The sequence below is a fragment of the Schistocerca gregaria genome, chromosome X (assembly GCF_023897955.1).
Source record: "Schistocerca gregaria isolate iqSchGreg1 chromosome X, iqSchGreg1.2, whole genome shotgun sequence".
Taxonomy (NCBI): domain Eukaryota; kingdom Metazoa; phylum Arthropoda; class Insecta; order Orthoptera; family Acrididae; genus Schistocerca; species Schistocerca gregaria.
Genome location: NC_064931.1, coordinates 74,959,128 through 74,986,145, shown reverse-complemented (window position 1 = coordinate 74,986,145; position 27,018 = coordinate 74,959,128). Strand labels below are relative to the sequence as shown.

Sequence of the window (27,018 nt, the reverse complement as noted above, 5' to 3'; positions counted from 1 at the left end):
ATTAATGCAGATGAATAGGAAAAAGAATCCTGTAATGTTTGAATACTCCATTAGTAATGTAGCGCTCGACCCAGTCACGTCGATTAAATATTTGGGCGTAACATTGCAGAGCGATATGAAGTGGGACAAGCATGTATTGGCAGTTGCGGGGAAAGCGGATAGTCGTCTTCGGTTCATTGGTAGAATTTTGGGAAGATGTGGTTCATCTGTAAAGGAGACTGCTTATAAAACACTAATACGACCTATTCTTGAGTACTGTTCGAGCGTTTGGGATCCCTATCAGGTCGGATTGAGGGAGCACATAGAAGCAATTCAGAGGCAGGCTGCTAGATTTGTTACTGGTAGGTTTGATCATCACGCGACTGTTACGGAAATGCTTCAGGAACTCGGGTGGGAGTCTCTGGAGGAAAGGAGGCGTTCTTTTCGTGAATCGCTACTGAGGAAATTTAGAGAACCAGCATTTGAGGCTGACTGCAGTACAATTTTAGTGCCGCCAACTTACATTTCCCGGAAAGACCACAAAGATAAGAGAGATTAGGGCTCGTACAGAGACATATAGGCAGTCATTTTTCCCTCGTTCTGTTTGGGAGTGCAACAGGGAGAGAAGATGCTTGTTTTAGTACGAGGTACCCTCCGCCACGCACCGTACGGTGGATTGCGGAGTATGTATGTAGATGTAGAAATGAAAAGACCCAATAGATAAGTAATGATTCTAACTTTGTAGCGTCGGGATTGCTACACAGCGATCGAGTATTCTCACTACCCCAACTTGCCGGTGTCTTCATCCCGAATGCCGAACGATGAGTACTCGGCGATAGGAATTCCAAGGATAACCACTGGTACAGTTCAGTTGGGTTTGAATTTTTGGCGGCAAGCTAGACCGGTCCGAGAGAACTTATTTCGATAAGGTGCGAGGGCAGGGCACTGGGAGAAGTTGTAGGAGGTTTCACGTGCTGTGGGCGACTCGGGCGCTCGGCGACGCTCGGGAAGCGTCGGGCGCGTCCGTGGCCCAGGTGCAGCGCGCCGAGCCGCCGCCGGCGCAACGCCAGTGTGCCGCCCGACTCCTCGCTGCGCGCCTCGCACCTGCCGGCCCTCTCACAGGTACTGCTCCATCACTCACTCTGTTGTAGCTGCGGGGCCCTCACTCTCACCACAGTAACAATTTAAACAGCCGCGGTGAAAAGTTCAAAATTCATTACGACTTGCAACTTACTGAATCCTTACCGATGTTTTCGTCACACTGAATATCACAGTGCTTGTCGGGAGATATATACAGATCTGAAAAGTAACTTCTTACACTAGCTGTGGGATCCAGCAGATTTAAGTTTGTTGATGTATTCCGATGTATATCACGTGGACACACCCCTCGCGCTCCATATACCGGTACTAATTATCGTGACGAAACTAATATTTCAGTGCCATTTAAATCTCTCACTTCACTTACAAAGTCAAAATGAAAATTTTCTCTCTGTATCTTTCGAGTGTATTGACAGTCATATATCAATAATGCATTGAGTATAGTTTCGCTGGTAAAAGGCCTTAAACGGTTCGTAGCGTTCCCTCCGAAAAATTGGACGTCAAAACAACGTAGGGATACGTACTGTCAGATTCTTACGGCAGTCAGGCAAGGCTTTAAAGCTATCAGAACTGCAACAATCGTCTTGCCTGACGTATAGGATTAGAGTATGTTGGCACAAAGCAGAGCTTGACACTACCGGATTAAAATTTTCCCTTGCGCTCTGTCATACCTCAGAAATAATTATCTGTTTATTACGTTGCTGTTCAACAATACGTCAGGCATATGACGTGCGCCGGCCACGGTGGCCGAGCGGTTCTTGGCGCTTCAGTACGGTCCTCGGAGCGATTTGAACCATTTGAATTTGACGTGCAACGAACTGACCAGTACATCTGAAACAACGTAAATATGAAACTCATCCGTATAAAATATCTGAGCTAAATAGATGTTCCTTCCGTTGTACACTGAAGGGTCACATAGCAAATTATTGCAGCATTTACCTCATGTGGCAACAAATGAAATTGTTTCTTTGTAGGAAACAAGTTGCACTTTGCCTGAGGCTATATAGAACGCAGATACTTAGCAGCCGTTTAAATCTATATAAAACGTTGTTTTCAACCAAATAACACAGAGCATTAAATCGTGCCATTGGAATATAATCTTGTTTAAGTATAACGGCTTGATCAACAAAATGTTACCGTATTACAGTATGCGAAAAGTTGTTTTTTTATTATTATAAGGAAGCCTATTGAAGTTTACAAAACACATTTTGTCGCGTACTGCAGTTGCTGCCAATATCCCACAATCGTAATTTAAGATTTCTGAATATTGTTACTTGATGTGACATCTAGGCCATCCACATTTCTAATTTTCGTTATTTTACTAAATAACTTGCAGCAAAACCGTGGACGGCTTCTTTGTAAACCTCTCCGTGTAGTTCCATTCATGTCCAAACCGAGCTTGTACTCCGAGTCGAATAACCTCGTCTTCACCGGGACTTTAAACTCTTAATCTTCGTTTCTTTCAATGTTTCGTTTTGGTTTCAGTGTTGCCTGTAAAGTTAATTGCTGGTTTACTTGTTGTTAGCATGCCTGGCAACTAATAAATTTTCGTCCGTTGGGTGGATGAGGAGGAAAAACGTACTTCCCCACTATAGGCAACACGAACGTGGCGCCTGCCTTAAGAAAGATCACGCACTGCCAGTTTTATCATCAGAACTAGGCAATTACTGATTTAGGGGTTTTGTTGTGGTGGTCATCAGCCCGAAGAAGATTTGATGCGACTTTCCCCTCCGCTGTATATTATGCAATTTGCTACTGCGACATATATGACTTTAAATCTGTTTATTATAGGCAAGTTCTCGTCTCCCTCTTTCCTCCATTAGCAGTCATATCAACTATTTCTTCCTTCAGTCAAAATGTGTTGTGAATTTATTTTCTCCCCGGTGCGATACAGTACCCATTCTTCACATTTCCAAAACTCCTGTTCTCTTCCAGTTTGAACTGCTTATCGCCCACATTTCCATTCAATATACCTCTGCACTCCAGACAAAATACATTCAATAAACAGTCCCTAACGTTCAGATTAATAGCAGAAGTTAACGTATTTTTTTCACGAAAACTTTTCTTCTTGTTTCTAGTCTGACGATTGCCGGAATAAAGTGGATATAAAATGCAATTATTTTGCTTTCCAAATAGAAACATTCATCTGCTGTTTTCACCGTCACATTTCCTGACCTAATTCTCGCTGTGTCAACTAATTTAACTCGAATAGACAGCATTAATCTTGTCTTAATGTCGTTGATTTTTATCTTACTACCTTTTACGACACCCAACCTATTCCACTCAACTGATTTTCCAAGTTCTTCGCCGACTCTGACAGAATTACAGTCTCACCGGCAAACTTAAAAGTTTTATTTATTTTTTTTCTGTCTGAACGTCAATTCCTTATCCAAATTTTCCCCAGATTTCCTATATTTCTTGCTCTTTGTGCAGACTAAATGACAGGGATGATAGGGTACAACCCAGTCTGTCTCTCTTCTCAATGTCTCTATCTCCTCATCTCATCCGACTCTTGTAACTGCAGTATGGCAGTATGGTTCCTGTAAAAGTTGTAGATAAACTTTCACTCCCTCTATTTTATTCCGATTAAGGGATAGAGCTGTTAATATCTGCGTGCAGCAGTCGTAAAAAAATACACTCCTACAGGCGTCGCTGGGAGAATACATGTAAGGAAGTTGCTTGTGGCGCGGTGTCGGCTGAAGCAGCGGCGGCATTCCTTACGCTTACGGTACCCACAATTTACACAGCACGCGGCCACGGTTTCGGAAAGCACTTCCGCTGGCTAATCTCTACAGGCCTGCTATCTGTAGCTCACGTCAGGCAGCTTTTTTTGGTTGTCGAAGGTGCAGTGACTCGGCTCGAGTTCGTCCTCTGTTATTTACCGCACTCTACGATAGCGAGTACAATTTTCCCACCGTTGTCACCGCTTTGCTCGTCTGTCGCCCTGCTTTGACGTCAGATTAGTCGGCGTAAGAGGATCGTGTCCAGGAAAAGGCGTTACTCCCCGTCCCCAGCCCAGGGAGTAAACTGGGCTTCGCGAAGTTGACAAGTGAAGAACACATGAAACATTTCAGTCTGGCGGCTTTCGGGCGGCAAACGTTCTCATCAAAATGGCATTCATTCATTCCTTCTGGAGATTAGCATCTTCCTGCCGGCTTCTTTCGAGAGCCAGTTACGATCTCCATATGAAATCAATATGCGAAACGTTTATTTTCACGTGAAGAATTGCGGGAATCTATAGTAATGGAGATGGTTACGACAACTGAGTGGGTGGGAGGGGGGAAGGGAAGGGAGAGAGAGAGAGAGAGAGAGAGAGAGAGAGAGAGAGAGAGCTGCATTTTCTGTCGTTACTTCACTTCCCTCCGAGCCCATGTGATTTCAGAGACTGGAGCACTTCTTAGGGACACTAGTTACGTATAAAATGTTTAAAACTATAACTCATGTAATCACGAAGGACTGCTTGAAGTGATTAGGGGTATTACCGCTACTTTTGTTGGTTCCCAGACAGCGACAGTGAGAGTTTCCTTCGTCTGGACCGTCAATGGACGTTTGCGTCTTAAGCGGACGAATCCTCGAGACAGTAACGTGCGTCACGAATTATTTCCAGTCGAAGACTCTGAGGAGAAATTAGTGAAAATCGTCATCCATGTTTGTTTTCAATCTCTTAAGCCAAGAGATGGGACACGGCCAAAACCCTCCCTCAGTCTGAACTTGTACTGCGCCTCTAATGACTTCGTCGTTGACGGGACGTTAAATCCTAATTTCTTGCCTTCCTTCCTTCTTCGAAGACAAAAGACTGCTTTACTGTGCCTGGTTTGTGATCATGGTCTTCTAGATTTCTCGTTCCTCCTCTTTGGTTGAAGTATTTTAGGGACAGAACAGAAAAGCGAAATGATAATGAGACTTTGGGACATTTGAACCCCTCTCCTGTCGACTAAAAGTCCAGTGGTGTTGCTGGGTGTCACACAACATATCCATAAGTTTGTAATTCCATCTCCGCTCAATCCAAGGATTTTTGTCTGTTACGTTTTACTTCCATCACCTCTGGCATTGTTTGTCAGTGTGCAAAAATCCCAGATGCACAGTGGTTCCAAATCCACGTTAAAACTGCAGGTAACATTGGTTCAAATGTAGAAGATGGACAATGCCATACGTTGTAGGACCATGCCTACTAAAACACAGCGGTGTTCAAACCAAAATTCTCGTTGATGATAGTTTTACTTTCTTGTTGACTCAGTGGGAATCATCCGTCAGCTGAGGTTCAGTGATGCTGGCTGTACGGTATCTCATGTCATTACAGGAGCTCTAATTCAAATGGACAAGAATGGTGAAAATTACGTTGAGAGACCGTAAGTTAGATGAGTACATACTGCATCACACTACTCAGTTCACGATATTCACGGTAAAATACGTCATATTATTGTACAGCAAACCGACCTGCGACAGACTGGTCGATAGTTGAGCACATCGATGTGGATATTCCTGGTAAAGACTAGTGCGACACGAGCTCTACTGTAAGTCGGACAGCGCCTCAGTATGCGCGCCTGCTGTTGTGCAGCTTCTTTGGATTGCGTATTCCACGCACTGGAGCTCGAATATCACGCAAGAGGCGTACCTCGCCGGGCTGAGGCAACGCGGCTGCCCGGTACCTGTTGCTGTTGCGCGCTCTCCTCCCGCGCGGACGCCGCTGCTGTCACGGCGCCTCGCAATGGACGGAGTTTTAACTACGAATTGTTGCAGCATCCCTTCAGTTCACCGGGATCGGCGCCCACTCACTTTCACCTATTCCCACATCTAAAATGAAATATCGTTTCGAAACGTCCAGTGAAAAAGTCTTGACAATCGTACTTATTTATTTTACACAATTTTCAGCATCTACAGGGATGGAATATACCCACTGAAAAATTTTTGGACAAAGTGCACTGATCTACTATCAGACTACCTTGTAAAATGCCAGTACAGTTCACTACCAGACGACAATTTTTCACATTTTCTTCGTAACTAGCAGTAAATAAATATTCAAATAAAAATAAATCTTTATATATACACGGCGTAACAGGTATAAGTGCAGTTATTTCTCTTGGAGACTGAGAACAGTGTACTGAACAACATTTCATGAATATTTACGTCATTTACTGACTAATAATTGAAACTGTTACAAGTCATACGCATTTATGTTTAGTACGTCCAAGTAAAGGTGGCAAGAGCAAGCCATTCGCCGGCCTTGGTGGCCGTGCGGTTCTAGGCGCTGCAGACCGGAACCACGATTCCGACTTCCTTACCTTTCAGCTTTAGCGCATTTTCAGGATATTCAGAAAAGTTTCAATGCCAATATCAACTAATGTTATATCAATGTACTCGGCTGTACAAGAGCTTTCGAATGCTGTTAAAAAAGTATTGGGTTTCTGCGTAAGTGGCCGGCCGGAGTGGCCAAGCGGTTCCAGGCGTTACAATCTGGAACAGCGCGACCGCTACGGTCGCAGGTTCGAATCCTGACTCGGGCAGGGATGTGTGTGATGTCCTTAGGTTAGTTAGGTTTAAGTAGTTCTAAGTTCTAGGGGACTGATGACCGTATAGAGATGGTGGTAGTATCCCGTACACAAGGTATAAAAGGGAAGTGCAGTTCCGGAGCTGTCATTTGTACTCATGAGAAAAGGTTTCCGACGTCATTATGGTCGCACGACGGGAATTAACAGATTCTGAACGCGGAATGGTAGTTGGAGCTAAACGAATGGGACACTGAATTCCTTAACGATTTTCTAAATGCAGTGTTCCGACATCTACAATCAGTGTCAAGAGCGTGCTGAGAATACCAAATTTCGGGCATTATCTCTCACCACAGACAACGCAGTGGCCGACTGCCTTCGCTTAACTATCGAGAGCAGCGGAGTTTGCATAGCGTTGTTAGTGCTAACAGACAAGAATCACAGCGTGAAATAAACGCAGAAATCAATGTGGGACGTACGATGAACGTATCCGTTAAGACAGAGCGGCGAAATTTTGCGTTGATCGGCTATGAGAGCAGATGATCGACGCTTGTGCGTTAGCTAACGGCACGTCGACATCGCCTGCAACGCCTTTCTTGGGCTCATGACCGTATCAGTTGAACCCTAGACGATGGAAACGGTTGCCCGGTCAGACGCGTCCTGATTTCAGTTGGTAAGAGCTGATGGCATGCTTCAAATGTGGCGCACTCCCCACGAAACCGTGGACCCAAGTTATCAACGAGACACTATGAAGCTGGTGGTGGCTCCATAATGTTTTCAAACTGAGCCAGTTACTTGGAGACCATTTGCGGCCATTCGTGGACTTCATATTCCCAGACAGTGATGGAATTTTTATGAATGAAAATGCGCCATCTCACCAGGCTAAAATTGTTCGCAATTGGTTTGAAGAACATTCTGGACAGTTCGAGCAAATAATTTGGCCTTCCAGATCGTCCGACATGAATCCCATCGCACATTTATGGAGCATAACCGAGAGGTCAGTTCGTGTACAAAATCCTGCACCAGACACTTTCGAAATTATGGACGCCTCTGTATTTCTGCAGAGGCCTTCGAACGACTTGTTGAGTCCATGTCACGTGGTCGTGGTCGTGCTGTAGCGTTCTCGATTCCCACGCACGGGTTCCCGGGTTCGATTCCCGTCGGGGTCAGGGGTTTTCTCTGCCCCGTGATGACTGGGTGTTGTGTGCTGTCCTTAGGTTAGTTAGGTTTAAGTAGTTCTAAGATCTAGGGGACGGATGACCATAGATGTTATGTCCCATAATGCTCAGAGCCATTTTAACCATTTTTTGACTCCATGTCAGGTCGGGTCACTGCACTACGTCGGGCTAAAGGAGGTCCGACACCGACATTAGGAGGTGTCCCACGACTTTTGTCGCCTCAGGGTATTTTCCACTGGGCATTAGATCACTTGTTAAAGCGTGAACACGTGGCTGCGAGACATTTAGTCTATAGTGAAAGGCGTAGTCATCTTGGCGACCGAACAGAAAATATCAGCTTATGAAGTTCGTGACGTTGTGGAAAGGCTGTTCGACGCAGTGAAAAAACATCCGATTCACTTTTGTAACATACCACATATCAAAATATCTGCACTTACCAATATAACCATTACACCAAGATAAAATGAAGACGCTGAATACACTGGAATAAAGTATTCTTTGGCACTTAATAGGTACTGTATTATGTCAGTTGAAGGATGACACGATAAACGCTAACATTTAAAAATGAATTGAGAAGAAATACAGAGAAAAACGAAATGTACGTGAACTGGATCACAACAACTTGCTTTTTAAGAGCCATCGATCTAAATTATCCGTTTTGTAGGGTAGATGAATAACACCCACAGAACAGCTTTAATTTCGTCCTTTGAACTTTATTTGCAGGCTGGTTTCCTAAAGGTGAATTTCCATTAATAATTGTTTACGATGCCCCAGGATGACTTCAGACCACACGTGAGACAACACACCGCTAAACCCCGCCTCATGTTGCAGTCGTCGCCTAACAGTGATGCGAATTGAATGCAGTCCATCACGAACATACACTATCTAATCGAAGGTATCCAGTCACCCTCATGTAATGCGGAATTGACCACTATATGTTCCGAGAGACGCACCCGCCATTGTAAAAAGAGGCGGGGAGTACACTATTGTCAGTGTAGGAACAGTAACAGCAGAATGGGTCGGTCAGAAGAGCTCAGTGAACTTGAACATGGAGTAGTCATTGGATGTCACCTAAGCCAGGGACATTTCAACTCATCTAAAGTTGCCCATGTCGGTTGCTGGTGATGTGACTATGAAATGGAGGGACTGGGTTTGGAGAATGCATCGAGAACGTGCAGTGCCAACAGTCTAGTACGGAGGAGGTGGTTTTCCGGTGTGGGAGTGATTTTCGTGGTTAGGGTGTGCTCCCCTTATTGCGTTTAAAATGCTGTATGATACGAACACATTGTACAGCACTATGCACTGGTACAGTGGAGGAACAGTTCGGAGACGATGGTTGTTTATATAAACATGACAATGCAGTCTGCCATAAAGCAGGTTTGTGGGCAATACCATTCTTGCAATGGACTGGCTTGCCAAAAGTTCTGACATGAACCCAATTGAACATTTTTGTGATAAGATGTCGACGACTGTGTCCAACATCACTACTGTTTATGGTTTCGGCTCTTGAGGAAGAATGTGCAGCCACAAACATTGAGACACCTGATTGAAAGTGTCCCCACCTGAGTTCAGGTCGCCATGAAGGGGAAGGGTGGACATAACCCGTATTCATGTCCACTAATATGTGTCCGAACAGTTTTGGTGAGATAGTGTAAATCGCCAAGTGAATGTAAATGACACAACGTGTCTCATCAAAGTGAAATATTGTTTATATGACTCTAAAGTGTAATTAATAAAGTGTAACTGTTGCCTGTTCATCCGACTGTGTCCAACGGAGAACTTATCTTTAACGCCACAAAAGGTAACTCTTGTGGCTAACAGGATCGAGAGGGCTTGACTAGGGAGCTTGTCGTGATCGCAGGGATACTTCGGAATTGGTTCGACCGCTAGTTCTGAAACGTTGGCTCATATAGCAGATCCATATTCCGGGTCAGACTGTGACTCGACTCGCAGTCTTTATTTTCCACAGATCTAGTTCTAGCAGTTGAACCGTGGGGCAGCGTTGGACTGCGACGTAAAAGTGCTTTCCATTTTTTCCCGAGACAATCACAAAAGCATTTCGACCAGACAGTGCTCATCTTCAGATTAAAAATATTTTTAATTTGAACATGAACACTGGCCTGGCATATAGTCGTGCCGGGGGAAAAATGAATCGTGTTACCTCCAAGACACTATGTTTTTTTTTTAACTTACAGATTCAAACTGCCAGCGATTTGTTCTGCTAGTAACAGAGAATCGTGATGAAGTTAAAAACTGTAGGTTAAAGCTGTGAGGCGAGGCGTGAGACATACGCTAAAGGTTTACCTCTAAGTGAGCAGATCCGAGCTCCAACATCTTATCATCATGCTATGTAGAGTCAGCGTGCATTCATCTAGACAGCTCAAATTTCAGTCAAGATTCTTGCCGTAGGCTTCATAGAAGTCATTGTTCTATTTTGGATTACAGTCAGAAAGTCTAATACGCTACAGTGAAGGCAGTCAACCATCTGTAATACATACAAATGTCCTTCCAGTTACGTTTCTTAGTAATGTACAAAGTGTGATACTGGCAGGGATCTGTACGCACAGTAGCGACGCATTCTATCCTAAGATAGCTTACTGTGTTTCATCTTCGTTTGCCGTATATTACCAGTGGAAGTAAAACCCTTTAAATTATCTAGGCTACAGTTCGCATCATCCTTATTCAAATTCTGCGATCTCGTGACATCATCTCAACTGAAAGTTGGATTTGTTGTACTATCTATTGCTCTTACTTTGTAAGACGTGAGTATAGAAGGTATAGCTCTCATTGTGACATCAAATCCTTAAATAATTATCTGTCAGGACCTGTTTACATTCTTCTCATGTATCCAGGAAAATTATATTACTAAATAAGCGCAGTATATTGTTTATTATCACGCGACAGAAAACGTAAGAGTGAAACGCCAATTATGTTGAAAAGATACTGAAGTAAGACGTGTTTCAATGTGATTAGAACGGTCTCGTCCTTTTACAACGTTAGTGTTATAATAACGTTCCGTAGGAACGGTAATGGAAATTACAATATTTGTTAATATGCTTACCATCTACGCAAACAATTGTAATGACATAACCTTGTTCTGATAGACTTCGTGTGTCTTTTTAAAGCTGGTTTAAGGTATCCACTACCACATTTGGCAACCTACCAGCGCAGTAGTAACTTGATGTTAAGAAAGAAACTTGACGTGTACCCTTATGAAATCACTACACCGAACAGTCTCTTTCTTTTTGCCTCTCGGCGCTTTCTCCATGGCTCGTCAACATGGCTATCTAACCAAATACAATAAAGGATAGCTTTCACTGAGTATTGGTAGACTACCACCCAAGTGTTGTACTCAGTATTTGAACCACCGTATTTATTTTGCACCGCATCCTATGTGTATTTCCGTGCAACATGCAAAGTACACTGATAAGTCAAAACATTATGACCACTGCCCACCGCCACGTTGGTGGCGATGTGGGCACGTGACGCGGTAGCAAAAGTATGCAAGCGGAGCGGACACGGGCGGCCATCACCCTATCGAAGGTACGGGTTGCAAATGGGGAAATCTATTGAGATAAGCGACTTTGACAAAGAGCAGATTACTATTACACAGAGGCTGTGAACGTGTATCTTGAAAACGGCAAAACTGGTCGAATGTTCACGTGCTACTGTCGTGAGCATCTGCGGAAAGATGGAGGAGGACAGTGAAACTGCCACTATGCGCTAAATGGTTGGATGTCCACGACTCTTCACAGAATGTGGGGGTCGGAGGCTTGCATGCTCTGTAAAGTAGGATAGCTGGAGATATGTGGCATCTATGCCGAAAGAGCATAAGGTTGGTACACGCACAAGTTTTTCGGAGCACACTGTTCGTCGTACATTGTTGAACATTGAGCTCTGCAGCAGACCACCCCTACGTGTTCACATGTTGATGCAACGACATCATTAATTACGATTTCAGTGGGCTCAGGACCATGGGGATTCGACCTCCGGTCCATGTCGATGATCGTCTCCATGAATCGAGGTGAACGGCGGCTCGAAACGTGCAGCGCGCCAAGGACGCAGGCCGGTGGCAGCAGTATTATGCTGTGAGAGTCATTCTCCTGCGCTTGCATGGGACCTGTGGTACTAAGCGAAGACAAGTTGACAGCTGCGAACCACCTGCATCCCTTTGTGCTTGATGGGGCTTCCCCGACGGCGATGTCATCTTTCAGCAGTATAACTGTCCCTGTCTGGGAGCCGGAACAGTGCTACAGTGGCTTACAAAGCATTATCGTGAACTCAAATTGATGTCTCGGCGACCAGATTCGCTTGATGTAAATCCTATTGAACCCATCTGTGTCGCTATCGGGCGCCATCTCCACGTACGCAAATCAACGGCCCTTTATTTACGCGAATTACACGACCTGTGCGTAGACATCAAATGCGACATACTTCCACAAACCTACCAACAAACTTTCTCATCCCTGATACGCAGAATAATTGATGTATTTCGTTCCAAAGAGGGACAGAGAACTATTAGATAGGTGGTCATAATGTTTTGGCTCAATAGTGTACTCCACAAAATAAGGTAAATTCCCATACCATTTTCAGTAGTTGGAGACTCGACGCAGACCATGATGAAGTTACATGCGTTAACGACTTTGCACTGTTCATTCTAACTATTAGGCTCGACCGACACGGAATCGTGTACGAGACGCTATTCGTCTTCAAAATCAGTGCAGTCGTTACGACTACAAATTGATGTTTGATGTTCGTACAGCCTATACAGCGTTCGTAAGTGATCGGTTGACAGTACATTAATTCAAATATTTTGATATTACTAAATCCTTTCTCTGCGATATTCGTTGACTCCTCTAAACTGCATCGACCTTAACATAGATTACAAAACTTGTAATTTAGCGCCTACTGCGACTGCACCACGTATCCTTTCAAACGTTGTGCTCACCCTGAGTCGACCGTTTGACGTTGCAGCACGTCAACTGCGCCTACTCTGGTTGCGTGGCTACCTACACCACATCCCAGGCCGCATTCTGAACTCCTGGCTTATTCGAATGCAGGATAAATTAAATTAGCAGGGAAAGAAAATGCGGGCTCTTAATATAGTCCACTTTTTCCTTTTTGGGCAAATTGTCGTCGTGACGACTCATTAATGACATGGAAGCTTGGCTGATAGAAAACAGCGACAGTGCAATCCTGAAAGTCATAATGAAGGCTCGTGAAATGCCTTTACATTCAGAAACACAGCTTTACAAATAGAAACTGTTAACGTCGTGTGTATTAACGCTTTACTTCATGTCAAGGTAATGGTCAGTAAATAAGACGCAAGCCCTTATTGAAGCGAGAACGTAAAAAGTTCGTTATCCATTCACGATTCCTTGCAGAACCCTGAGTAAGATCATCAAAGCTACGAGTTTTCTATAACAAGCACAACTTTGGGCTTCACCTCTCATTTTCAATACTATTGTCTTCACAACGGCTTTGAAATAAGTGAGACTAGAGCTGATCAAATGGCTCTGAGCACTATGGGACTTCACATCTATGGTCATCAGTCCCCTAGAACTTAGAACTAGTTAAACCTAACTAACTTAAGGACATCACACACACCCATGCCCGAGGCAGGATTCGAACCTGCGACCGTAGCAGTCGCGCGACTAGAGCTGATCTGTTGTAGCTTTCGATGTTTTATAAAATCCTGTAACTGGAAATAAAGAGTAAACTCACTGATGAGCTACACATTCATTACCGCGATGTCCAAGTCTTTTGAATTTCTCAGCTTTTTGCATACGCGAACTTGGAAAAGTAGTCCGAGTAAATCACGGCCAGCTAATCGGTTTCTGAGTTTTTTCCAACCCGCTATCGGTAACTTAGGCCTAGGTCCTGAGTCATGTATGTTCCACACGTTTGCTTCAAGTCTCCACTTCTCCCCTTGTCTCTTAAGATGACTGTGCTGCATTGTATAAAAACAGGTTTCTCCAACAAAGCAACTGTGCTGAGAAAACCCTTCCGTGGGCTTTGTTCTGAGTCCTTTTGTACTTTGCGACCCACCTCTAACGCACCGCCAACATCGAGTAGAATCGCAAAACTATGAAATTGCGAGACCAAGTTATTTACACTGATGGAAATGGAAAGTATCACACCACGGAACAGCACCTGGTGTGATCTCCACAGTCACAAATATAGTCCTGTATGTGTTCCACCAAGGAAGCAAACAACTTCCGAATGCCAACGTGAGGAATTTACCGCTTTGGGTAAAACACATACTGTTGCAGTACATGGTTATTGCTGGCTGGTGGATGGAGATGGTATGAATGTATACGTCTTTCCATCACGTCACAGCCGTGCTCTATGGGTGACAAATTAGGGCAGAGGGCAAGCTTGTCAAGTATCTGTTCATTCCTCAAGGCGTTTGTGACATGAACAGCAGTGTGGGATCTTGCATTATTTTATTCGAAAATGCGCTTTTGTACCCTGGTCACGATTGGGATGACAACAGGGTTTTCTATTCTTGCCACATACTGCCTACCATGTAGCTCCATTCAACAATTGCCAAACGATTCCTGTGGACTTACCTAATTGCTTCATATCCACGATTCCAGGAGTTTGTCAGGTATCGGTCTCAAAAATCGTTGCTTCCTGTCACCTTTTTACCAGATCGTTTACGGACACGATGGCGTCGATCTACCCGCCAAAAAAACAAGCGAGACTCTACGCCTAACAGCACAGAATACCACTCAGTGTCTGACTCTACGCTAAGTCTTTGTTTTCTGTGGTACTGTATCGACGTTAAGCGAAGCATGGCCCCTGGAAAGCTCAATTCAGCTTCCAATAATCTGTTACCTACGATTCAAGATGACACTGGCTATAATCTGTGCCCAGATTTCATCTGTTGCCATAGCCAGTCAAACATTCCTACGAACTTCTCGTGGCGTAATTCCTATGGCAGAACCGAATCGGTTCCTACTCTAGTTGCCCCACTATTGTCCTGAGTCAGCACCCGTTCTGCAGCCAGCTGTGTGTGCAGTACTCCCACCATCCTCACGCCAATAATCCACCTTTCCAAAGTCCGAGAGATGGCGATAAGCTGCACGTGAACTTCCCCTCGACATGCTTTTTTTGCGATCTCCACTTGAAAAGATCCAGTAAGGAACACATCTCATACTCGCACAGTTCGTCATCTGTATCAATAGATATCTTCTGTAATGAACGAATGAAACTTTAATCAACATATCCCGCAGGTATGGAAATACTGGAGTATCTGATTGGCAGCATTCGGTCAAGGTGTTCGTGATGTAACATTTGACGACAGTGTATTTCACTTTACGAAAATAGCTTGTAATAAATTCTAGCCATCTACTCTTCCTTCAAGAAGTTCACTAAATCACAGTTTTATCAGGTGACTTCAATGCTGACAGGAGATTACCATGCTTAGAAAAAGGCTTATTTTTCCTGCGGAGTCCAAACTTGACAAAAGAAAGACGAAGTCTCAAAAGCAATAAGATGACCTTAGAAAGGGTCTCCAAGAACTTAGAAAAGTTATTGCAGCTGAATTGTGTAGATTTTTAACCATTCATGAAACTTTGTCGTAATGAAAGATCCAAATGCTCGATCTCAATGTTGGTCTTAAGTACCTCTGCCACTGGAGGCAATTACTCTATGTACCATTTGCAGTGATTTCTTTTAATTATTATTTGAGACAGAGAGAGAGGATTAAATGTTTCTATACTCTTTTGACAGTTTAGAGTACAACCGTCATTCCCTTCTCAATAGAAAAGGATTTTCTTATTGCTGTTGGTGTACCCTCATCTTCAAATTCTTGATATTTGTTTTTCGACTTGAAACCACGCAGTAATGAAACTAGGTTACTTCGTTAGTAACAGTGCTATGCACATAGAGACATTTGCCACTCCGTATATTTAGCATCACTTTGCACTGCGCGTGAAGATGTGCCGATAAGGAACAACATTTTGATATTTTCTTGTAATAAGCCAGAACGGCGTGAGTTGGAGTCGTGAGCTGATTCTAATATTCATGTGTCTGGTCTCACACAAGTGCAAGTCTTGCGCCATTAGTTCTCGCGCTGCGGCGGCCAGTCAAGTTCTGTGTAGAGATTGTCTGCAGGGAACTCGCTGAATCATCAGAAAATGGTAGATCCACGCCGACAGTCTTCTCTTTTTTCGAACCACTGCCCCACCATTAGTCTTCGAGAAATAGGAGCATAAAACTGATCGCCGGATTTAATTTTTTCACTGTGATTCTCTCTCGATTGCATCTAATCAACAAGTCCGGGATAACCGATGGGAATAAATCTAGAAATTAAATCCCAGCACATAGGCTACATAGGCAAATCTAAAAGTACATAGGTAGCATATGACTTTTCCACTTTGAGCCTCACATACTTCAAAGTGTCCTCTGTGTTCCCTTTATACACTGGTTAACACTATGTAACAAATTAAATTACAGGACTGTGTCTAAAACCATTATGCGTGAGATTCGAAAATTGTTTAGGGTTTTTCCGGGTGCAGGGATGCCAGACCGGTAAAGGGACAGCTAACCCTCGTTCTGTTGCAGGATTGTAATACCGTGATATTGAATGAGCATTCTACACTGCTGGCATTTGCAGTGTTAATTCATCAAACACGCAGGCTCCGCCCTATAGCGACGGAATGAAATTCCTTAAGTGGTTGTTTTAGTCGTCGACATATTTTTGTTGTCCCTTTCTTCATCGCGTGGTATCTCTCCATTAGCAGCTTTCATTTATGTTCGCTTGGCATAGGGAGCTTATCTGCTATCACGGTACTCTATGCACACAGCTCCAGACTGGCTTCTATGCACACAGCTCCAGACTGGCTTCGTCAGCCTCTTCTGTCGAGTCTCCTCATCATCACAATGTTACGTCGCTTTAACTCTTCATTATTACTCATACAACTGCGTGGTTTGCGTTGGTGTCAGCCCACGAAAGGTAAAGAACCAGTTCCTTCCAAGATGCCAATTGGTCTACATCCTAACCAGCTCTGGTAAAAGTGAGACGGTAGTAATGTTGGTCGTTCATGATACGTTTAGTGCCTTATTCAGAAAACTGAATCCCAGCAGAAAATTTATGAGGCAAATCCGTGATGTAACGATTCTAAAAACTTGCAATTGCACGATGACATACGAAGTGAGTCAGTGAAATTGTGTTTGTAGCTGTTCTGAGGAAGTGCACTAGCTTTTCCAGTGCACTGAATGGTGGTAGTTCTCAGTGAGGAATTCCTCCGCCCTGTGAAGAAAACTCTTCGAAAATGTCAAACTGTTGGTCTGTCAAATTTCGTAACGACGGTCTGTTAGTGAGGTGTTTCTCTTGGGGGAAGGAAGAAGGAAAGAAGATGGGATTTAACGTCCCGTCGACATCGAGATCACTAGAGACGGAGTAAAAGCTCGAATTGTGTCAAGGATGAGGAAGGAAATTGGTCGTGCCCTTTCAAAGGAACCATCCCGGCATTTGCCTGGAGCGATTTAGGGAAATTGCGTAAAACCTAAATCAGGATGGCCGGAGGCGGTTTGAACCGTCGTCCTCCCGAACGCGACTCCTGTGTGCTAACCTCTGCGCCACCTCGCTCGGTATAACTTGGAGGAAATCCTCCGGAAATGAAAATTAAAGCGTCGAATTGTGGTGTGCGCCTTCATCGACATGTACATCTGTGCTCCGCAAGCCACATTACGCTGTGGCGGAGTGCACTTCTGGAACCACTAATTTTTGTCCCTTCCCCTGTTCTATTCACCAGTGGTGGGTTGTAAAAATGACTGTCGGTAAGGTTCCGCATGAGCTCTAATTTGTGTGATTTTCTCGTCGTGATCATTTCGCGAAGCGTATGTAGGAGTAACATACTGCCAGACTGTTCTTCGAACGAAGGCTCTCGAATTTTCAACAGTAACCTTCTTCGTGACTGACAACTCTCCTGTACCGTCTGCTACTGAAGTAGTAGAGTCAACCAAACGGTCCCGTGACGAAACGCGCCCCTCTTCGTCAGATGTTATCTATCTCCTCCATTAGTGCTCAGATTGCTGAACAGTATTGATGAATAGCCGCTCCAGTTACTAGAAAGTTCTTTATTTTTCTGCACGACCGGTTTCGGCTTTTTATTGAAACCATTTTGTAGTGGAATCAGAAACTCACATTGAATGGAACTAAACGTTGTACATAATAATATAAAGAATATTTAAATAATTTGCATAACAGTAATGTAGGAGTTTCGACATAAAACCATTCTAGGTTTACAAATTGACGGTACAAGGAGAGGAAAACAAAGAAGAAAAATATGGGTTACATTGTGCTGCCGAGTTGTTGTTTTCTTCACTCTGGAGACTAGTTTCATGCAGCTCTCCGTGATGCTCCATCCGGTGCAAACCTCAACTACTGCAACCTACATCCTCGATGTCTCAGAATGTGTCCTATCAGCCAATCCCTTCTTTTAGTGAAGACGTGCTACAAATTTCTTCTATCCCAAATTCTGCTCAGTACCACCCCAGTGCTGTTACGTAAATTATTTAATATTCATTCAACCATTATGTACAACATTTCGTAGCATTTCCAATGTCAGTTCCAGATTCCGCTATAGAACGGCTTCAATGTAAAAGCCTAAACCAGTCGTGGAGTCAAATACAGAACTTTTAGCAGCTGGAGCGGATATATATCAGGTTGAGCTGTGACTATTAATTGAATGTAAATAAGTTACATAAAGCTGCAACCAGTCACTTTTTTGAATAATTATGTTTTACTCCATTACCCAGTTTTCGAACATTTTCAGGTCCATCGTCAGATGGTTTCTGTAGGTTACATCATTATGTATAGCATGATGCTGGGCGCTGGCTCTGTGACAAGAAGATGGAACACACGTTAATGTACCGCAGTTTCTATTGATTATCTGTCGATATGGATGTAAAGTTAGTTCTTTTACTTAGTGCGACAGTATGGGCGGCTTTTTTTCGTTAGTGTCTATGTGTCTGCTCCCAGCCGCCCGTACTGTCGCAGTAAGTAAAAAACGAAATTTACACCCATATCGACATATAAACAATAGTCATGGCGATACAGTAAAGCGTGTTCCATCTTCTTGTCACAGAGGCAGCACCCAGCATTATTCTAGAAATGACGATGTAACCTACAGAAATGATCTGGCCCGGCAGGTGTGGCCGAGCGGTTCTAGGCGCTACATCCTGGAACCGCGCGACCACTACGGTCGCAGGTTCGAATCCTGCCTCAGGCATGGATGAGTGTGATGTTGTTAGGTTTGATAGGTTTAAGTAGTTCTAAGTTCTAGGGGACTGATGACCTCAGAAGTTAAGTCCCATACTGCTCAGAGCCATTTGAACCGTTTTTTGAACAGAAACGATCTGAAGATAAAGCTGAAAAAGTTCGAAAACTGATTTATGGAATAAAACGGCGGATACATATAAATTCAGTACACAGTTGTCGAGCGGCAGCGCTCTTCAAACATGGAGAAACAAATGATGGACAGTACTAAAACTGTCGAACATGTGTTTTTTGAGACACTTCTTTTGTGGATTAGTTAAATTTCCTTACGAATCTCCCAATGCACCTCAACCTGACATGACATGAGGTCGCTCCGGGTGGTTATTCATGCGTTTTTATACACTTAATACTCACTGTCGGAAAAGAAAAAATGACACCAAAAATATTTAAAGTAGTTACGGGAATACATTCATCTAGCTAAAATATTTAAGTAATTAACATTGTAAGATCACAGGTTAATGTAAGCGCGAGATAAGCCCTTGCAAATATGACACGGCCATAAAATAATAACCGGTGTCGCCGCCAGATTGTTGAATGAAAGCATACAAACGAGCGTTGTCCTATTGGAAAACAGCCCCTGGACTCCTGTTCGTGCATATCACCTGAGCAAGTCGAACCACCAGATCGAGGTATAACTGTTCAGTGAGGGCGCGTGGGAAATCGCACCCCAGGCTATAACTCTAGATCAGACACAGAGAGCCAGCTTTCATCAGAAAACACAAGACCTCCACTCCGCTCTCCAATGATCTCTCGCTTGACACCACTGAAGTAGCAAATAGCGGTGGTTTGGGGGTCAATGGAATGCACGCTACCGGACGTCTGGCTCGGAGCAGTCCTCGAAGTAATCGATTTGTAACAGCTCTTTGTGTCACTGTGCTGCCAACTGCTGCTCAAATTGCTGCTGCAGATGCAGTGCGATACGCCAGAGCCAATGCCAAACGCAATGTTCTTCCCTCTCGAGAGTGCCACGTGGCTGTCCTGAGCCCGATCCTCTCGCGTCCGTACGTTATCGTGACTACCGCTGCCAGCAATCGTGTACTGTGTGCAACATTCCTGGTATATCGCAGAAGGACCATCCAGCTTCTCGTAGGACTTCTACACGACCTCGTTGAAACTCAGTGAGGTGTGGATAATGGCGCCATTGTCGCGTTAAAGCATTCTTGTCTAACATCAACTGACCACGTCCAGTCCCGAAGGTACCTCAAGCTCTCGACCGTTACAGTGTGCAATTATAGCAAACCTTGGCTGCTCGTAGTGGCGTACTAGCGCCATTCTCGTGCCACTGGAGCGAAATTTGAATAGCGATCGTGTTTCAGGTGTAGAAACACGGCTACCAACTTTCGCATAACCCCTCCTCGTTGCCGGCCGCAGTGGCCGAGCGGTTCTAGGCGCTACGGTCGCAGGTTCGAATACTGCCTGGGGCACGGATGTGTGTGATGTCCTTAAGTTAGTTAGGTTTAAGTAGGTCTAAGTTCTAGGGGATTGATGACCTCAGAAGTTAAGTACCATAGTGCTCAGAGCCACTTGAACCATTTGAACCCTCCTCGGTGTTGAGATTTTTTCCGTCGACACATTTCCAGCGATTTGCACTAATATTGTGTTTGAATACTAGTGGATAAATTCGCGTATTTACACGCACATCTGTTTACCTTCGAAACACGAATGGAAATGGGCAGACAGAAAAGTAATCCCAATAACGATACGCGCCAACGAAGAGACAGTAGGCAATGACTCTCACCGCTGGCAGCCCCAATACGTAATTATGAAACTGACTACGCAGCTGCCGTAGCTAGTAATTACGTAAAAATGGAAGACATTAGGGACATCTTACTCCAGTAACACGACGTAAAACAGAATAACATTGCATATGCTGTAATTCACATTACAGTAAATGACGTAAAATTTACGGCAGTACTTGACTCTGGCAGTCCCATTTCAGTAATTAATGAAACAGCTTTTAGCAAAGGCAACAAATCGAACGATTGCCCCACACTTCCTTTACGTAAGATTAAATTACAAGGTGCAATTTTTGGAAAGAGTGTAGATGTATGTGAACAAACCAACTTAGAATTCCTTTGTCAAAGCCACAGCTTCTCTATGAACTTTCTTATCGTTCCGTTACTGTCGACGGAAATTATATTGGGAGTAGACTTTTTGAATGAATACAAAGCAATCTTAAACTTTCACGATGCTGAAATAAGTGTAGAGAAAGAAGGTAAGTCAACAGCTTTGAAATTTGAAGATTGGGTCTCAAACCGTGACGAGGAAATTAATCGGTTTTACCTCCTGTTAGACAACAGTTCGGAATTTTCGACGGAACTTTACACTAACAACCACTTTGCAAGTATTGAGAGGGATGATATCGACGGCGTATTTCATACTAATGACTTAATTCAGAATAAAATTCGAGCAATTGAGAATTGTAATGACACTGATAGACAGAATCTTTTTGAGATTTTACGAGTACATTCCACAGTTTTACTTACAAAACAGGAATAGTCGAGGGATTTCAATACCAGTTTCGTGTTCTCGAGCATACTAAATTTTGTGTTAGACCATACGTGGCGGAGGGTACCCTGAGTACCTCTATCGGTTTACCCTTCTATTCCAGTCTCGTATTGTTCGTGGAAAGAAGGATTGTCGGTACGCTTCTGTGTGGGCTCTAATCTCTCTGATCTTATCCTCATGGCCTTTTCGCGAGATATACGTAGGAGGGAGCAATATACTGCTTGACTCTTCGGTGAAGGTATGTTCTTGAAACTTTAACAAAAGCCCGTACCGAGCTACTGAGCGTCTTTCCTGCAGAGTCTTCCACTGGAGTTTATCTATCATCTCAGTAACGCTTTCGCGATTACTAAATGATCCTGTAACGAAGCGCGCTGCTCTCCGTTGGATCTTCTCTATCTCTTCTATCAACCCTATCTGGTACGGATCCCACACTGCTGAGCAGTATTCAAGCAGTGGCGAACAAGCGTACTGAAACCTACTTCCTTTGTTTTCGGATTGCATTTCCTTAGGATTTTTCCAACGAATCTCAGTCTGGCATCTGCTTTACCGACGATCAACTTTATATGATCATTCCATTTCAAATCACTCCTAATGCGTACTCCCAGATAATTTATGGAATTAACTGGTTCCAGTTGCTGACATGCTATTTTGTAGCTAAATGATAAGGGAACTATCTTTCTATGTATTCGCAGCACATTACACTTGCTTACATTGAGATTGAATTGCCATTCTCTGCACCATGCGTCAATGCGCTGCAGATCCTCCTGCATTTCAGTACAATTTTCCATTGTTACAACCTCTCAATACACCACAGCATCATCTGCAAAAAGCCTCAGTGAACTTCCGATGTCATTCACCAGGTCATTTATGTATATTGTGAATAGCAACGGTCATGTAACACTCCCCTGCGGCACGCCTGAAATCACTCTTACTTCGGAAGACTTCTTTCCATTGAGAATTACATGCTGCGTTCTGTTATCTAGGAACTCCTCAATCCAATCACACAATTGGTCTGATAGTCCATATGCTCTTACTTTGTTCATTAAACGACTGTGGGGAACTGTATCGAACGCCTTGCGGAAGTCGAGAGACACGGCATCTACCTGTGAACCCGTATCTATGGCCCTCTGAGTCTCGTGGACGAATAGCGCGAGCTGGGTTTCACACGACCGTCTTTTTCGAAACTCATGCTGATTCCTACAGGCGTAATTCCGGCACATTATAGGGACCGTGTTAGAAATACAATCTATGCTTGACGAGGGCATTATTGAGCCTGCAGTAAGCTCATACAACAATCCATTACATATCATTGAGAAGAAAAATGGATCGATCGGACTTGTCTTACAGGGGGAGGCCGCCAATTGTGAAATTCAGATTCGATTCATACTGCGCATAATAAAAGCTCATGGCCAGAGGTGTAATGTGGCAAAGCACCAAGATGCACTTCTCAGCCATTGTCCAGAAAATTGACAGTTAAAAGAAACCGTTGCGGTGAAATACTCTCTACGATTAGTAGTTTTCTGCAGCGTCGTGGCGCAGCGGTAAGCGCTCGGGTTCGTAATCCGAAGGTCGCCGGAGCGAATCTCGCGCCATGCAACTTTTTTTATTATTTGTTTTTTTGTAATTCAAACGAATATATATATATATATATATATATATATATATATATATATATATATATATATCCCGGCAATCAGTTGCAACAATTATGCATATAAGTTGTTGAAAGTCGTTTGTCGTGGAAAAATAAAACTTGAAATAAAACACAATATCACAAATAATATTCAAGTGGATACAATTTATTGATAAGTTTGGTATACACTCGCACATAATTAACAATTAGTGACCAGAAGTGGCTGGAGTATCGCACGAAACAGAGTGATAGTTATCATAGAAACATGGAAAGCAGAAAACAGCACGACATCGAGTACATCTGATAAACGATGCGTTTTTACAAGAACTATTGTTTTTTAAATTATCTGTTGGGAAACACACCTGATTGACATTCTGAAAAATTCTTCTATCGTTCGTCAGGTTTAATGCATGCGGTGCGTATCGTATCATATCAGCAAAAATCGGAGAAGACAATGGTAGTGGACGATGGATTGGATTTTTTTCGTGTGTGTATACATTTGAATTACAAATAATAATAATAATAATAATAATAATAATAATAATAATAAAGTTGCATGGCACGATATTCGATCCGGCGACCTTCGGATTACGAACCCGAGCGCTTACCGCTGCGCCACGACACTGCAGAAAACTATTAATTGTAGAGAGTATTTCACCGCAACGGTTTCTTTTAACTGTCGATTTTCTCGACAACGGCTGAGAAGTGCATCTTGGTGCTTTGCCACATTACACCTCTGGCTATGAGCTTTTATTACGCACAGTATGAATCGAATCTGAATTTCACAATTGGCGGCCTCCCTCGTTAGATTCGAGACAAATCAATAGTATTAGGGGAGAGCGTTTTAGTGACGGCCACGCAGCTACATTTGGGAAGACGTGAGCGCGCGGGACGAGTGTGTGAGGTGTGGCGTGTGACGGCAGGCGATGGCGAGCGGCGGCTCGTGGCGCGACGACGCGGGCGACGACGACGACGACGAGGACGACGACGAGGACGAGTGCGCGTCCGTCGAGTTCGAGCCGTTCAGCGACACGTGCTCCAGCGACCTGGACGGGCTGGACCTGGCGCTGTTCGAGCCCGCGGCCAAAGCAGCAGCAGCGGTGGTGGCCGCGCCGCAGGGAGCGCCGGGGCCGGCAGTGGCTGCGGAGGCGCCGGCCTCTGCGTGCGGGCCCGGACAGCGTCGGCCGCGCGCCGGACCCACGCAGTGCTGCTCGCACTGCTGCCCCAGCGTCGCCATCTTCTCTCAGCTCTTCATCCTCACCGAGAAGAAGCCCAGGCGTGGTAAGGCGCCGCAGCTAAAGTAATCCGTGTTCCTCGAATAAACCGCTTTCTGCTGTATATCCACTTTCACACCAACAGGTGTCAAATCACACCTTCACGTGTGCATCTACAAGACGAAACACACAATTGACATTAAAAAACGAATAAGTATCCTAATAATCTATGCTTTATGACAACCATTACGAAATGCACTCTGCCGCGAGCTACTGTAGGTGGCGGTCGTGTGTGTGAACGAGTGGTGTCTGTTCCTCTTTTGCTGACGAAGGCTGTGGCCGAAAGCTTTCCGTAAGTGTCTGCAACTTAACGTGTCATCTTTACCGTAAGTAGCAATCTATCTTTCCCTGCATTGCTGATATTCCTACCTGGAGTTTCCACTGTTTGATTTCACATGTCAGCAAAACATTTAAGCCCTGATAGGGGAAGGAGGCCGTCTCTACCTTCTCAGAATGAATTAGTATACTGAAAGAGACTGACATTATGCGGAGACTTAAGGTATACTGGCAGCACACCCTTAACAAGCAGGTGGAGCTAAGACATTACAATATATTGTCGATCTCCGATTTCCTTTTATGATCATAACGGAATATTTGTTCGATTGCTCTGGTGCTGAACCTGGGCTTGTTGTTACTTGCTCTCGGTTGTGGTATACTTGGTTTTAACAATTTTTATGCGTAAGTATTTTATAGTGTATACTGTTGTTATGTGTGCCGTGAGCCTCAGTCATCCCAAGAAAAGTTTGAAACTTTCTCCGGTACGTGTACGGTGGCGCTCGTGCCCTCTGCGACAGACACGATAACATTGACTAGCAGTGTGGTCCTGCACGACGAGGCAATTGCAGGGGTGCTGTCCGCCGCTTCCTGGTACGACGTGAGTTTTCTTAACCACGGGCTTTCAATGCTGCTAGCTGGGGCTTTTTGCCTTTTCTGGTTTCCTTGTTTTGCTCTTTCCATTATAGATGAACGCACTTTTAACATGTCAGTTTTCCAACTGGTCAATCTGAACTACGGCGCCCTGCTCGTTGCGAGTAAAAGTACGAGGGCTATCCACAAAGTACATTACGTTTTGGAATTAAAAATAAATAAAGTATTGGAAATTTTTTTATTATATACAAATTAAAGCCACACTTCAATACTACTTTTCTACATTTAAATTAAGGCAGTTATCGTAACGATGGACGAGCTTGGAAATTCCTTCGTCGTAAAATTCGGCCGCCTGCGCCTTCAACCACGTAATGACTGTCTTTTGGGACAGAAAAGGTGTGATTTTTGTGGATTTCCTGCAAAGAGGCACTACAATAAACTCTCAAAGGTATTGCCAAACTCTGCACAACCTCAGAAGAGCAATACAAAACAAGCGCAGGGGAAAGTTGGGCTCAAAGATCTTGGTGATTCACGACAACGCCCGGGCCCACACGGCAAATGTCACTCGTGAAGTTCTCGAATCTTTTAAGTGGGAGCTGTTTCCTCATCCCCCGTACAGTCCCGACCTGGCACCGAGCGACTTCCACTTATTCCCAGCAATGAAGAAGTGGTTGGCTATGCAACGTTTTGATGACGACGCACAGCTTCAAGGAAAGGTAACCACGTGGTTGAAGGCACAGGCGGCCAAATGATACGACGAAGGAATTTCCGAGCTCGTCCATCGCTACGATAAGTGCCTTAATTTAAATGGCAACTATGTAGAAAAGTAGTATTGAAGTGTGGTTTTCATCTGTATATAATAAAAAAATCCAATACTTTATTTATTTTTAATTCCAAAACGTAATGTACTTTGTGGATAGCCCTCGTACTTTTACTCGCAACGAGCAGGGCGTCGTAGTTCAGATTGACCAGTTGAAAAACTGACATGTTAAAAGTGCGTTCATTTATAATGGAAAGAGCAAAACAAGAAAACTAGAAAAGGCAAAAAGCCCCAGCTAGCAGCATTGAAAGGTCGTGGTTAATAAAACTCACTTCTTACCAGGAAGCGGCGGACAGCACCCCTTCAATTGCCTCGCCGTGCAGGACCACACTGCTAGTCAATGTTATCGTGTCTGTCGCAGAGGGCACGAGCGCCACCGTACACGTACCGGAGAAAGTTTCAAACTTTTCTTGGGAATGACTGAGGCTCACGGCACACATAACAACGGTATACACTATAAAACACTTACGCATAAAAATTGTTAAAACCAAGTATACCACAACCGAGAGCAAGTAACAACAAGCCCAGGTTCAGCACCAGAGCAATCGAACAATATTCCGTTATGATCATAAAAGGAAATCGGAGATCGACAATATATTGTAATGTCTTAGCTCCACCTGCTTGTTAAGGGTGTGCTGCCAGTATGCCTTAAGTCTACGCATCATTTCAGTCTCTTTCAGTATACTGATAATAAAATTGTAAAACCGATAATCTCCAAAACTACTAGACGAATTGTCGTAGGGTTTTCATAGGCATCGAGGCGACGTATGGGCTTTACTTCACCAAAATCTGATCACGAAAAAAGAAATATATCGTAATTTAAAGTCTTAACATGATATCGGGCAACGTCTTTATTCTTTGAAATAGATGTTTACTTTTTCACGT

General features: G+C 43.9%; 1 protein-coding gene across 3 annotated transcripts in view; it reads left to right on the top strand.

The window, feature by feature from the left end:
• The first annotated feature begins 1,053 nt into the window (after positions 1–1,053).
• The window catches only part of LOC126299587 (ras GTPase-activating protein raskol-like), a 703,968-nt gene continuing 678,003 nt past the window's right edge, over positions 1,054–27,018 (top strand). For 2 of the 3 annotated variants that reach the window (XM_049991602.1, XM_049991601.1), the window contains exons 1-2: positions 1,054–1,101; positions 24,096–24,453. In XM_049991602.1, coding sequence (XP_049847559.1) covers positions 24,099–24,453 — 355 coding nt within the window. In that variant the 5' untranslated portion in view covers positions 1,054–1,101; positions 24,096–24,098. The remainder of the gene's footprint in view (positions 1,102–24,095; positions 24,454–27,018) is intronic. The other variant, XM_049991599.1, reaches the window with a different exon arrangement.